This window comes from Candoia aspera, chromosome 12 (assembly GCF_035149785.1).
Source record: "Candoia aspera isolate rCanAsp1 chromosome 12, rCanAsp1.hap2, whole genome shotgun sequence".
Lineage (NCBI taxonomy): Eukaryota > Metazoa > Chordata > Lepidosauria > Squamata > Boidae > Candoia > Candoia aspera.
Genome location: NC_086164.1, coordinates 2,202,629 through 2,216,508, shown reverse-complemented (window position 1 = coordinate 2,216,508; position 13,880 = coordinate 2,202,629). Strand labels below are relative to the sequence as shown.

The window sequence follows — 13,880 nt, the reverse complement described above, 5'->3', positions numbered from 1 at the left end:
CCCCCATTGACTTTGCTTGTTGGAAGCTAGCTGGGAAGGTCGCAAGTGGCGATCACATGACCCCAGGACGCTGCAACCGTTGTAAATACATGCTGTTTGCCAAGCACCTGAATTTTGATCACGTGACTGTGGGGATGCTGCAGCAGTTGTAAGTGTGAGGACCAGCCATAGGTCACTTTTTCCAGCGCTGTCGTAACTTTGAATGGTCGCTAAACGAACAGTCATAAGTTGAGGACTACCTGTATTTTTCAGATAGTCTGGAACTTGTATCCACCCTTTGCATCCCTATAAACTCTGAATTAAAAGACATGTGACCCGCTTTCCACTAGGTTAGATGAGAAGGAGACTTCCTGCCAGTCTTGATAAGTGCCATGCCCTGCTGTTGCTAAAACAGCCTCGCTGATTTATTTGGCACCTTCTCCCCTGCAGCTGAAGCTCCGCGGCTTCTCTTAAAAAAAACTGGTAACATGGCGCTCTCTCTCTGTTCTCTTCCAAGAAACCTGAGCCAGGAAAGCAGCCCCCGTCTTCGCCAGGGAGGCGGGCTCTTTCACCCTCGCTGTCTGGTCCCAGACGTTCCGTCTCACCCGGTAACGTGGGGAAGCACCCTCCGTCTCCAGCCGCAATAAGGTCTCTGTCCAGCGGAAGCCTCTGCTCTTCCCCGGTTGCGTTGGGAATAAAACTGACTCTGTTTTCCTCTTGATTCCTGCTCTCTCCCTAAAGAAGGAAGGGCTTTAGAACTATCTTCCCCAGCAGGCTGCCCTCTTGCTGGGAATTCCCAGTTTGGTAGGAAACCACAGACAGACACCCCTGGGTGGAACAAAGAAGGTGATGTGGGCTGTTGGTATGGTGCCATTGTCATTCTAACTCAGCCTTTCTCAACCTTCTGACCCTGGAGGAACCCTTGAAATATTTTTCAGTCCTCGGGGAACCCCTGCGCATTCGGGCTCGAATATAGGGCAGAAGTTACAAAATTATTGTATTCCTTTCGTGGGTAGGCCTGTCTAGATGCACTAACAGTGTTCTTAGACTGAAAATAAAGAATGGAACTTATCTCTTTAATGTGAAGTTGCCCGAATTTGAAATAATTTTTAAAATAAATCGGGATCTCCCAGGGAACCCCTAGTGACCTCGCGTGGAACCCGAGGGTGCCACGGAACGCTGGTTGAGAAACCCTGGTCTAACTCTGGCTAGAATGAGCTATAAGGGCAGATTGTTCGGGGCGAGCAAGCGCTGGGCGGCTGCATTCCTGGGCCTTGCGGCACTTCCTGATAGCTCCCGCTTTCTTGGCAGACGCAGACCTCATCCAGTTTCACCAAGCGCCTTACGGCAGCGGCCACCTCCTACTGTTACGGTCTCTAAGCCAGCACCGATACAGCGCCCGCCACTCACCCCAAATGTCCTCATTATTACCAAAAAGAAAACCGACGTGGAGTGCAAACCAAACAATGGGGTGGCCCAGGAGCAGGGAGCTGCTGGACACCCCTTGGAGAGAGAGGTGTCTGCAGGTCCTTCTAGAACCAAAGAAGGTAAGAGAACCTGTTTTAAAGGTGACCCTGTTGCCTGTTGTTGCACCTGTCTCAGAGCCAGTCTCTTTCACATGTTGAGCTCCATTTTTTATTTTATTTTTTTAATCCGTTCAGTCTGCAGAGACTGCCTGGACAAGCCCCTGCAGTGTTCTTGGCAAGGTTTTTTGGAAGTGGCTTGCCACTGCTTCCTTCCCAGGGCTGAGAGAAAGTGACTGGCCCACGGTCACCCAGCTGGCTTTGTGCGTAAGGCAGGACTAGAACTCCCGGTCTCCCGGTTTCTAGCCTGGTGCCTTCACCACCACACCAAATGGGCTCTTGATCTCCATACATGGAGAGATTACAGGAAGGAGGGAGATGTTACAGGGCAGTCCCCAAACCATGACTTGGATCTGTGTGCTCTTGGCTGCAGAATCTGGAGGGGCTCTTTCCCCACCCGCCCCCAAGGTCATTCTTTGCATGCTCAGTGCTAATAGCCATCTTACAGTTTTTTCTAACTTCTTTTTAGCCATTGCTGGCACCACATTTTCCTTGAACTTTGCATTGGTGGAAAAACTTGGCTCTTAATGCTTTCAACATTTACAATTGAACATTTAAACTGAATAGTGTGAAAATGGTTAGCTGAAATACTGAATTTATTTTATTAAAGAGTGTCAGTCAGGCTTTGGCAGTAAGAACATTAGCTTGCCAAAGTATTGTTTGTCCAGCAAAGCTGTTCAGTGTGTTGAAAACACCAATGCACAAAAATAATCTGAATTTTCATTACGCGTGATCTAAGATGCTGTCATGGATGAACTGCTGGCCAGACAATAAGACAATTTAGATCCCAACTTTCCTTGGACAGATTATTATCATAATTGTTGCAGAATGGAATAATAAAAAAATGCAGATGAGATGTTTCTAAAGCAATTACTTCTGTGAAAATAATTCTAATGTTTCCAGTTGTTAATTTTCTGCCACATTAGGTCATTTGAAGTTTTCAAGTTACTCCCTTCTAAAACAGATTTCTTAACTCTTACACGGTAAAATTCAGTTCCATGAATTGGCCAAAAAATGTTGGTATTTTGCTTTTCCATGGTGTTTTATGTAGAACTTTTCTCAAAAAAAAGGAGGGGGGGTTCACTAATATGGAAGGGGGAATAGGTTGTTTAGATATAATGAATGCTGAAAAATTCTTTGGTTGTAAAACTGCTTAGGGAATGAGCAGTGTTTTTTTTTTCTTACCATGGGGAAAAATAAAGTAAAACTGAACAAATGCCTCAACCGCCCTCCCTCCTCGGTGCCCGGCCCAAACGAGCCCGTCCTCCGCCCCTCCGATCTTCTGCCGTGTCCTAAAAAAGAGACGCTTTGGAGGAGCTGCCCTTAGCCCTCGTCTCTCTGGGGAAACTTTAGAGAAAAAGAATCTCATCCAGGCACCCCTGGCGGGACCCTCAAACAAAGCGCTCCAGGTGAGTCGGTCGCTCGGCTGGGTCGATGATGGGCATGCAGCGAGAGGCGGCCGCCCGCATTGCTGCTTCGAGGGGCCAAGGGTTCACCCCTTGCTGTTTCGGCCTTCTCGCCCACCCACCCCCCAGCACTTGCAGGTCTGGCACAGTAGAGCATGCTAAGTGTTAAGATATCCGCCAGCCCCGCTGGCCGCCCGTCCTGCCCGTGGCTTCAGCCCCGCGTGTTTTCCTTTGCAGAGTCAGCGGCCTCCTTCACATTCCTTCCTGAATTGCCATCTTCCATCTTCAGCCCCTCGTCTCCTGCCGCCTCATCCTTCTGCTCTCAGGATTTCCCGCCAGCCTCCTCTGTCGCCAGAAGGGTGCTTTTCGGATACGATCCGATGTCGCGCATGGGGGCCTCCTCTCACTCCTTGAGCGGCATGCCCAGCCCTTCCTGGGCTGACCTTGTGAGCCATGAAGCCTCCCCCGGCACCCTTCCACCGTGCTATGCTAGCATGCCGGACCTCGGGCGTCCCCTGTCTGCCAGGGGAGCCGCTGGCGGCTTCCCCCCCGGCTTCGCGGTGGAGGCCACGAGGCATGGGGATGGTGTAGGCATCGGCCCACTCCGAGGCATGCGCTTCCCGTGGTCTCGCAGGACCAGCTCGTCCGACACGCTGCCGCCTCCTCCTCCTCCTCCTCCCTTCAGCAGGAGGGCTCCAGCTCGGCGGCCCATGATGGTGACCACCGACCCCTTTGTCCTGAATAAGCTGCTGCAGACCTTCCAGATCATGCGGTGCAGCGTGGACAACATCAGCCAGGAGCTCAGGGTGCTCAACGCTCACCTGGCCAACCTCTCCCATCACTTCGGGGCCTTGCCCACGCCTGGCTATTTTTCTCAGCCGGAGCAGGAGGAGCCGGACTATCCCGAGTAAAGGTCGAGCCACCCCAGTCCAACACACCAGCCTTGCCAGTTTAGGCTAGATCTGTTCCCAGGGCAACTCTGCTTTGAAGGCGGCATCCTCGGAGGGGGGTTCTCCCTCACCTCCTCCCCTGTCCTCCGCCACTGCTGGTCCCTAGCTCTGCCATAGAGTGCAGGATACAAGGGAATATATGATGCATCCCATCAGTACATGCTGTTGTCTTCATCTGCAGAAAATAGTCCCCAACAGATATCTCCGGGTGCGGAAAAGACAGAGGTAGAAGGGGTAGCTCCCTATCTATCTATCTATTTATTTATTTATTTGGAGTCTCTCCATTTTTTGCAATAAATGGTCTCTTGCAATATAGAAAAGCAGTCTTTTTTTTTAAAAAAATAGGATAAACGAGTGAGGGGCCATAAATATTAATTTCCTCGGGGTGACGTTCATTTATCTCAAGCAAACTCTGGAGAATTCAGAATTGTTTCAGTGCTCGTGAGGGCATTTGTACTGTCAACTAGAGGATTAATCTGCGGCTTTTCAATTTGTCGGGGGGGCGGGGGCGTGCACATTATTCATATTCAGAGTCAAGGAACAAAAAGCTTCAAACAAAACAGCATTTATTGCCTCAAATATGTAAAGAATGAATTATAAGGTCTTTAACTGATGACAAGGAATTGTATTTATTTACTGCTGTAGAGACAGTCTGGTTTGGGGAGGGGGATACGTAAATGGAAAGATAACAGAACCTTGGTGCTCCACAGATGGGTGTTCCAGTGTTGCAGTTAGTCCTCTGGGTGACAGAAGACTTAATATTCTTCTTGGTGATAGAAGGAGGCCATCATTGTCTTTCCATTATAATACTTTGCCTAGGATAGGAGAGAAAGTGACTGGCAGCTTCTCTTCTGAGGAAGTCAAGTGTGTGAGCTTCTGCTCCTAAAATCTGCTGCTGGTGGTATGCTGGCCTATTGAATCCCATTCATGGGCATATCTGGGAGCACACACCAGTTTTGTGACCTTGCATTTTGGGCTTCAGTAAAGCCTCAGTAAACCTTTGCTTTCTTGGGCCCCAGAGTGAGTTGACACCTCAGATGAGAAAGGAGGGCCAGGAAAGGAACTTGCTTCTCATCCCCACCCTTTAGTCTTGCTGTGACTTCCTTCTTGAGGAAGAGGAGGAGAATGACAAGGGATCTCATGCTGGCTCTGACTTCTAGAGCTATTAAAAAGAGAATTCAAGAAGAAGAGGAAATCAGCAACAAAGAGAATGCTGACAGAGTCAGGAAGGTGGAGTCCTTGGTGCTCTCTGAGCTTGGTTGTTTGCAGATGTTTCATTGCCCAACTAGGCAACATCTTCAATGCACCAAGGACTCCACAGTTCAAACCCTGAACTACAGATGTTGTCTTCTAAAGTCAGGAAGGCCCTATTAACAGCACAGACTTCTAGTTTCCTCTGGACTAGTTTATGATTCATGATCATATGGGCCTCCTTGTACCAAAATAGAACAGAGTTTAGGGTATCGTGATGGTTGTCCAAACCTCCAGACAAGGAAGTATTTTCTGAGGGTCTCCTAAGTAAGCTGTTGGTTGATCAAAAGAGACGTCAGGCTCACTCACTGTAAGGTGGAATTTTTAAATTTCCATTCTCCTTCAAACAGTATGTTAAGATCCTTTGCCTAATTTGGGGTTCTAGACTCCCCACCTATCGAGCACAAAAGAGCTTCTGTTGGGAGAGAAGATTTCACCCATCCCAAGCCTCTGTGCGCTGGTCACCGTAGAGCAGAACATTTACAGAATTAGCTTTCAGCATCGGTAGGCAGGCCCCTGATCCTTCCTGCAGAGTGAAGATGATGCATCAGACAGTTGTAGTTGACTATCCTTTGTGCTTAAAGTCAACCAATAGGATTTGCCAGGATCTCAAATACTTCTATTTTCTGAAAAAGAAATAATGGGTTTAAAAGTAGAAGCATTCAGGCATTCACACTCCTGTTTCAGTCGCTCTACCCATGGAGATGGTTTGTTTATTAACCTTCATAGACACACTCAAAAGAGGAGAAACTGTGTTCACAACCTGACTTAAAGCAAGTTCCATAACCATTTATTTTTTTATTTTTCAAACTTCTATTACCGCCCATCTCCCCCAAGAGAGGGGGACTCTGGGCAGTTTACAGTAGTGCATCCCTGTGGGTTCCTGTGTGTAATATCAGCACGATAAACAAACAGTTTTTGTCCATTGCTGATACATTGGTGAGCAAATGAGTTCGAGGTGTGGTGTAAATTTAACACATTTCTTGGTTTACAGGTGCAATATTTAGCCTCACTGTAAGGATGTGTGTGAATACCTTCAGAGCAAATGCACTCCCTCACACTCCTCCTCTTGGTACCTGTGGGGTTTTGTTTTTGTTTTTTTCAGAAGAATGCCTTGTCTTTTCATGATGTGGCTAATTTCTTCCTTCCCTGGTATCTCCAGACGTGGGGAGCTTTGTCCCCTATTCCAGAAATCATGGGAGTTGATACCCAGCACGACTGGAGGGCACCAGATTGGGAACGGCGATCTAGCCCAATGTCTGGTTTTGTGCATATTTGTTTTTGCTTGGCCTCCTTTTGCTGGTCTGTCTAGATTCGTAGTGGGTGGCTTAGTGGGTTTCCAAGTTATCAGCCGGAGTACAAATGTAATCCTCCAAGTAATGCAGGTTGTAGAACGGTATGAAAAAAATTAATTTTCCACGCCTGACTCATAGGCCAGTCCTCTAATAAATTGTCTGGGGTTGAGTATTTGCTTTTCACTTCAGTCCATGTGACTTAATGTGTGCAGGCCCCCCCCCCCCAAAAAAAGTTGGAGCCTTGGATTTGCTTTTCCTACAAGCTCCACTTAGATCGAGAGAGTGTCTTTCCAAGCAAACGTGCCTAGCGTACATTTCAGAGGTGAATTACTGAAAACTTTCCTCTGGGCTGGCAGCAAAGTAGATGTTGCGCCCAATAAATCGCCCCGTTGCTAGAGCTGCTTCTAGCAACGTCTCAAGTAGCCAAAGGGTCTTCTCTTTGTGGGGTGGAGCTCTCCGCAGCGGGAAACCTGGCCTCACACTTTCTTATTTCGAAATCCGTTCCTTCAGGGATGAGCAGAAGGAATTAAAAGTGTGGAAGAGAAGAAAAAAAACCCATCCACTTAGGAACCTAGAATTGAAAACCTTAATATTTGATGACTTGAACTGGTTATTCTCACACCATCAAACTCTCCGTGAGGCTACTGCCATGGAACTTGGTGTTATTGAAAAGCCTTTACCTTTACCTTGCCTTTCAGCATCTAAAGATGTGTTTATCTGTTTGCATTTGCATCCCCCGACCAGTGAGGGGACTGTGTGGCCTGTCCACTAAAGCTCCGACTGGGCCACTGAAGAATTCGGGGGATCTGAGATGCTTGAGCCAAAGAAGGTTTTCTGTTGCCCTCCACATGCTGCATACATCAAACTTAATTCTGAACGGAGCAGCATTTCCAGTGATGGAACAAAACCAAAAGTCAGAAGGCGAATTAAGCTTTGGCTGCCTTTGCCCGACTTCCTTCAAAGCACCTTTCTTTTTTTTCCAGATGCAAGCTGCAAAGCTGTTCCAGGGACTACAAGCGCCGAAGAAGCAGCGAAGATCTTGGCGGAGAAACGCCGTCTTGCACGAGAACACAGAGAGCGTGAAGACCAGGAAAAACTTCAAAGGGAAGAGGAAGAAAGGTAAACAAAGGAGATGCGTATTTATAAATTAGCATTTGTGCTTGTTTTATTGTAAGCCTCCCAGAGTCGCTGTTTGAGTGAGATGGGTGGTGACTAAATCCAGAAGGCTCTGAGCAGCACAGGACATCCAAATGTACAATTAGAACGGTTAAACCCACGGAACAAAATGTGGCAGCCCAGATTCAAAGCAGCCTTAACAGTCCAAGCACGATGGGCTCTGCGGGCGCGCGGACCCTGGGCCTGGGAACAGGCCTTGGGGGCACCACGGAGACGCCAGGCACTTGCAGACCAAGTTGCGCGAGGCCGGCCTGTGCAGTCAAGCAAGCCAGCTTCTCACCCATCATCCCTCCGCTTCGGGCTCTCAGGATCCGGAAGGAGGAGGCGGCCAAGGCAGCCCTGGAGAAGCGGGCACAGGAGCAGGAGGCCCTCAGGGAGCTGGGAGAATCGAAGAGGGCAGGGGAAGAGGAGCAGCGGCGGCTGGCCGAGAAGGACCGGATTCGGAGGGAGCAGGAAGAGCAGGAAAAGTTGGCGGAGATCCAGCTGCAGGTCAGGGCCTCCCCAGAGCACCCCTTGGGACTTCGGCCCCCGCCTTTTCGGCCTCTGGTGCTGGGCAACAACTTCCAGCCTCCCTGGCCAATGATTTGGGAGTTGTAACATCAGGGGACCCTCAAGTGGTAGCGGCTGGGTTAAATCTGGGCTTCCCCTCTCGGGCACGGCTCGGATCGAGGCCCCGAGAGCTCACGGTGCCTCCCGCTGCCCATGCGTCGACTGGCCGCCGTCGTGCCTTCCGCAACTCATCTTCCGTCATGACGGCCGGCCCCTTCCGTAGAGGACTGAGCGGGGCCAGGTGAGCTCACGGCGGCGTTTTCCCCCTTTCCCTTTCAGCGGGAAGAAGCCGAAGCAAGAGCCTTTGAAGAGGCCGAAAGGCAGCGGCGGGAACGAGAGCGAATTATGCGGCAGAACCTGCAGGAGAGGCTGGAGAGGAAGAAGGTGGGAGCCGCCATCCGCCTCCACCACACGCTCAAGCCAGGGCAAGGGCAGCTCGGTTATGTGGCCGTGGCCTGGCCGGGGGGATCGTGGAAAGTTCCCATCTCAAGGGACACCCTTTTCCTGTTTGCGCTCAGCAGGGAATCTTACTTCAGTTTTTCCCCTGCGTTTATGGTGCATTCCCTTCAAGATGCCAGTGTGCCCGTTGGCATTTCCCCTCTCCCAAGAGCCCTGTGAGGCGGGTGAGCAGAGAGAGGCTGCTGCTCTGCCTTGCTATCCCTGTGGACCAGGGACGTTAACTGGTTGGTTCATCTACCTCAAAATCCATCCCCCTCGAGCCCTTTGGTTCCTGTGAGCGAGGGCTGCATCGTATCACTTAAACGGGGTTTCTGTCCTGCAGAGAATTGAAGAAATAATGAAGAGGACACGGAAGGCAGAGCAAAATGAAGCCAAAGTAAGCATCTTTCAGTCTGTGCTGCTTGTACCCACCAAACTTTGCCAGGGACGTGTCTGCAAATAACTCCCCAGGTCCTTTTTGTCTGAAACCCACACTTGGTACTGATCTGGCTTGGAAACTGGCGCATACTGCTGAGTTTTGAAAGGCAGGTCCCAGAGTGGCAAAGGTTTCTGGCAGCTTGTAAAATGTGTGCAGAGTAATTAGTATTAATTCTATTGAGTTGATTAATGAACTTAATTACAGGTGGTCCTCGTTTAGCAACTGCCTTGTTTAGCAACAGTTCGCAGTTAAGATGGTGATGAAAAAGTAACTTTGTGTCCAGTCCTCGCATTTCTGACCTTTGCCAGTCTGTAAAGCAGAGGAAAGCTTTGCTTAACAACCAAGTTGCCAGTCCCAATTGTGGTCACTAAATGAGGACAACCTGTAGTTAAATATAAGTTTCAGTCTTTTCTATTTGTGCAGTCTAATCAATAGTTACCAGGGAAAGAAATACATGTTTGCAGTGTAATCTACAATTGGCCTCATACCATCTTGGGCTGAAAATTGCATTTCTGATTATTATTTTCTTTAACTGCTTTGCAAACTGTCCCTGCACTTGTCAGGATGGTAAATCTCGATTTAACAGACCATTGAGGAGGAGGAGGGATATCCATTAAATCTGAATTTATGTGATTGATTTCATTTGCATAATTTCACAATTAATGACTTACATCATTTGCATCAATTTATGTCATTTGCATTGTGTGAATGATAAACATTGATGCAGGAGAAGTAAATTAGGTCAGGTTTCTGGACTCCTTGGAGGTCATGTGCAACGGGGAGTTTTGGCTGTTGCTGAGTGGCGATCTGGAGGTTCAAGGTTTTACTCTGTGGGGTGGATCTAATATCCCCTCATGCTTGGCAGGTGATTATTTTCCATTTCTCTAATGCAGAATGAAGATAAATCCAATGAAGAAGATGAGGATGTTGACGAAGATGAAGAGCTGGGTCTTGAAAAGCAAGATCATCAGCCTGGTGGGGAGCCCGTCCGTGGCCCGCAAGGCGTCCTTGGCTGGGCGGTGCCTGCGGGTCTCTCTGTCTCTCCCCCACCTTCTTAAAATGAACCTGGGATAGTCTTTCAGGGCTCGGGAAATAGTCTGGAAATAGTTAGAAGCATTCCCCACTAGGTGTCACAGATCGTCAGCTCTAACTCTTCCTTGCAGAAAAGTCAAAATATGATGACTCCTCACTCGAAGACGGTTCAGAGGCGTTGCACAGTTTTACCTTGCTGCAAGAAGACTCAAAGATGGAAACAGACGACGTCTTCATAAACGGGAATAAACAGGAGGGAGAGGATGAGAGGAACGAGGACGGGAATTCTGTACATTTCAGTCAGTCAGTAGAAGCCAGGTGGGTTGGAGGGACACAGCAAACATTGGAAGAGCGCTAAAGCTCTGCCACCCAGCCTGTTTCCCACCGTGGGTTGTCCAGGTATCTTGTGAAGCTCACAAGCCAGTAGGCCCTTCTCAACGGCTCGCCCAAAGAGACTCCCTACCCCTGAATTTGGAGGTGCCACTTACTAACATTCTGTGGCAGGGGATTCTGTCATTTCAGCTGGCACCCTTCTGTGCCAAGGGACCTCTTTGCTCTGCTTCCATGAAGCAGTACAGGTAGTCCTCGACTTACGACCATTCAATTAAGGATGATCCAAAGTTACGACGGCCTCGGAATGGGTGCTTTACGGTCTGTAAAGCATTGCCAAGTGTCGCAAAATGTTGCAACCCCCCCCCCCATGGTCACATGATCACATTTCAGGCGCTTGGCAACTGGCTCACATTTAAGACTGGTTGCAGTGTCCTGCGGTCACGTGATCATGTTTTGTGATGTCTTTTGCCATTTTCTGGCAAAAAAACGCCCATTGGGGAAGCTGGATTCGCACAACCACAGTGATTCACTTAACAACCAGTGTAAAAATGGTCGTAAAATCGGGTCTGGTCACATGGTGACTCGGCTTACGACCGCAACGACTTGCAATGGAAATTCCGGTCCCCATTGTGGTTGTAAATCGAGGACCACCTGTACCAGCTCAGTGTCAGCCAGTCTCAGCGATTCACTTGTGGATTAATGTTAGGGGTTGGTCAAAAAAAGCACAGCTGCTTGGCTGTCAGTCACAGCTCTTCACTTGGACCTGGATAAAATGACTAGAACATCATGATACAATGGACGTGGTCATGCCGATAACTGAAAATTTTGTTGGGAAAGAATCTACAGCCTATCAAATGAGTGAGTAAATTATCATTTTTTGCCTTGGCTGATGGGAGTAGCAATTAAGTTAGTTGCGGTTGGTGTCATTTTGCCTCCTAAGACGTTTGTTTGAGAGGGAAACACAAATCCTCAGCTAGCTAAGGGTGATCTCTGGATTTTCTTCCCTCTTGTCTTCCCAGTATTCCAGCCAAAGGAACGATAACCGAGAACTCTGAAATCTTGCACGTTAACGAAGCCGACCTCCCCATCGGATTTATCCCAAACTTCAATGGAAAACCTTCGGCATGGAATTTTGAAGAAATCATTGATCTAGGGGTGCACCCTCAGACGACTAGGCTCGGTCCAGAGAGCATTGCTGCTGATCAGCTGACCCAGAACGTTAGAGACGGGGTGCCAGCGCCTGCAAGTCCCAGGCTGGCGTTTGAGGAAGGAAGTGCCACCAATTCCTTGACCAGACCGGTAGAGGCGGCATCAGGTAGTGCCCATTCGCTGCTGTTGTAACAGCTTCTTCTGGTCGTGCCTTCTGGCCTGGGGGGCAAAGGTACTAACAGTTACCTCTCACTTTTGAACAGAACGGTGAACCCTGGGACCCTGGAAGGCTCCTGACACCCACGCAGGAGTGTGAAGGGCTCATCCAGACAGGAAGGCCAAGATTTGAAAAAGCTGCTTGTAAACCGTTGTTCACCTCCACGTTTCTCTCAGTGCAACCCCCACTGACCTAACTTTGCACCTTGAAATGTTGGGGGTGGGGGGAGATTTTTCGCTGTTGCTTTATCAGCATTCTTTAACAAGATTTCCTTTTTAAAAAAAGTACCAATTGTTCTCCTTTGGATGAAATGTTCGGTAAATTGCCTGTTGGCCCTTAATACTCCCTGTTTGCAAGTGACCCGGCGGCTTGCACCAGAGACTTAACGAGCTAGCATTCTCCCAGGACCCAGCAAGCAAAGCAAAACGGCTTAACCCGATGCCTGCCGAAAGCCGAGCCAACATTGTCATGCGCGTGCAGCACTCCCCATGCGCTGCTTGTTACGGGAGGTGGCAGTTACACCGAGTTGGACTTGAATATCTGAAAACGCAGCACCTCACTCTGGGATGAGTCACAATTTGGGCCAGATCGTTTCTCATCTTAAAGAAAGCCAACCCCTTGATTGTCTCTACCAACACTTGAAAACAAGCGTGTGTTCCTGGCAGGTGGGGAATTTTCAGAACCAAACAGGGAACCCCCGTGTCGGAGGGCGCTCCGTTCTGTGGCCTTACGCAGCTCTTTCAGGGCCGCAGCGAGCTGCTGAGAGCAGCCTTCCAGGGGGGCTCGCTGGAGGCCACTAGCAACGAAGTCTGTCTGGGCTCATGAGCAGGATGTGGGTGTGAAGACCAGCCATAAGTCACGTGTGTGTGTGTGTGCGGGTGTGAGGAAGGAGAGCGAGCAGAGCGGAGGCCTCCAGCTGCATAAACCCCCAGACTGCGTGCTTTTTTAGAGGGGGCCAGAGCATCTGACCTTATTTATCTTTTTTTTATTAATCCACGTGTATCCTAGCAGGTGGCCTTCAGCCAAGCTGCTTTGTGACTTTTTTAAGCGATCACACACTGCAGCATCACTGTCCGGTTTGCCCAGCTGAGTAGTTGCTGCTCGTTTACGGGGTGGGGTGGGGGGTCAAGACTCGTGCAAACCCTCAGTGAAATCAGTAGCAGCCCCAGCAGGGGCTCTCAGCAGATCCCTGTCCCGTTGGGTGGTTGGTGTTTAAATCAGCAAAAACATCACATGTGTCACAGGTTAATTTCCATCCATGTCAGTATTATTTGTGTGTACATAAAACCAGTATTAGACCCTTTGAAGGTGCTTGTTTCTTTTTGGACCTTGTTAACTGCACCCCAAGTTCTCCTGCTAGCTTTCTCTCTCCACTTCCCTCCAGCCATCGAAGCCACTGGCTGCGTTTTCAACCCAGCCCCTTGATCTTGTCCCGCAAGAAAGAATGAAGCGTTTGGCAGCTTCTGCAAAGGCATAGAGAGGAGAACAGTCATGCTCGCATCCTGCTCCCCCCCAGTTCCAAATAGCTAGATGCCCCTCTCCAAGGAGCTGTTCTTCAAAGCAACTGTGAGCACCCCCTTCTTCCTCTTCCTATGACGCAAGCCTGCTCCTCAAACTTTTTTCAGCCAAGATGTTCCCAGTGAAACCATTTCTGGACACCCCCCATGAAATTACGAAGCCAGTCTCTCCTCTGGTCCCCACAGGCACCCTCCCCAATGTTTTAGAATGATTACCTATAGAGCAGTGCCTTAGGTTTAACTAACAAATACTATTTTTATACAATAGCTCTTTGATTCTGGCAGAGACAATCGTCCTAACACGCATGCAATGACGCTCCTATTTTTCTGTGCAGACTGAGGTCCGTTGAATGCTTTGTTAGTTGTATGTAAATACATATGCACTGTTAATAAACTTTGCAATTGAAAAGTCTCTGGTTGTCAGCGGTTATTAAGGGATTCACAAAAACAAAACCCTATTATGGCTATTTTCTGAGAGAAATCAACCATCCACCAAGCTTGCAACAGGTAGACTTGTTGGGTTCAGCTGAGAATTCGCAGCCATCAGGACCCTCCTTTTGGGATTA

At 48.9% G+C, this 13,880-nt stretch overlaps 1 protein-coding gene across 3 annotated transcripts in view; it reads left to right on the top strand.

The window, feature by feature from the left end:
* Positions 1 to 13,726, top strand: part of MAP7D3 (MAP7 domain containing 3) — a 34,110-nt gene extending 20,384 nt beyond the window's left edge. For all 3 annotated transcript variants that reach the window (XM_063313305.1, XM_063313306.1, XM_063313304.1), the window contains 10 exons: positions 497 to 627; positions 1,291 to 1,526; positions 7,448 to 7,583; positions 7,949 to 8,129; positions 8,469 to 8,573; positions 8,971 to 9,024; positions 9,960 to 10,041; positions 10,230 to 10,416; positions 11,451 to 11,746; positions 11,844 to 13,726. In XM_063313305.1, the coding sequence (XP_063169375.1) occupies positions 497 to 627; positions 1,291 to 1,526; positions 7,448 to 7,583; positions 7,949 to 8,129; positions 8,469 to 8,573; positions 8,971 to 9,024; positions 9,960 to 10,041; positions 10,230 to 10,416; positions 11,451 to 11,746; positions 11,844 to 11,851 (1,416 nt within the window). In that variant the 3' untranslated portion in view covers positions 11,852 to 13,726. The remainder of the gene's footprint in view (positions 1 to 496; positions 628 to 1,290; positions 1,527 to 7,447; positions 7,584 to 7,948; positions 8,130 to 8,468; positions 8,574 to 8,970; positions 9,025 to 9,959; positions 10,042 to 10,229; positions 10,417 to 11,450; positions 11,747 to 11,843) is intronic.
* The last annotated feature ends 154 nt before the right edge of the window (positions 13,727 to 13,880 follow it).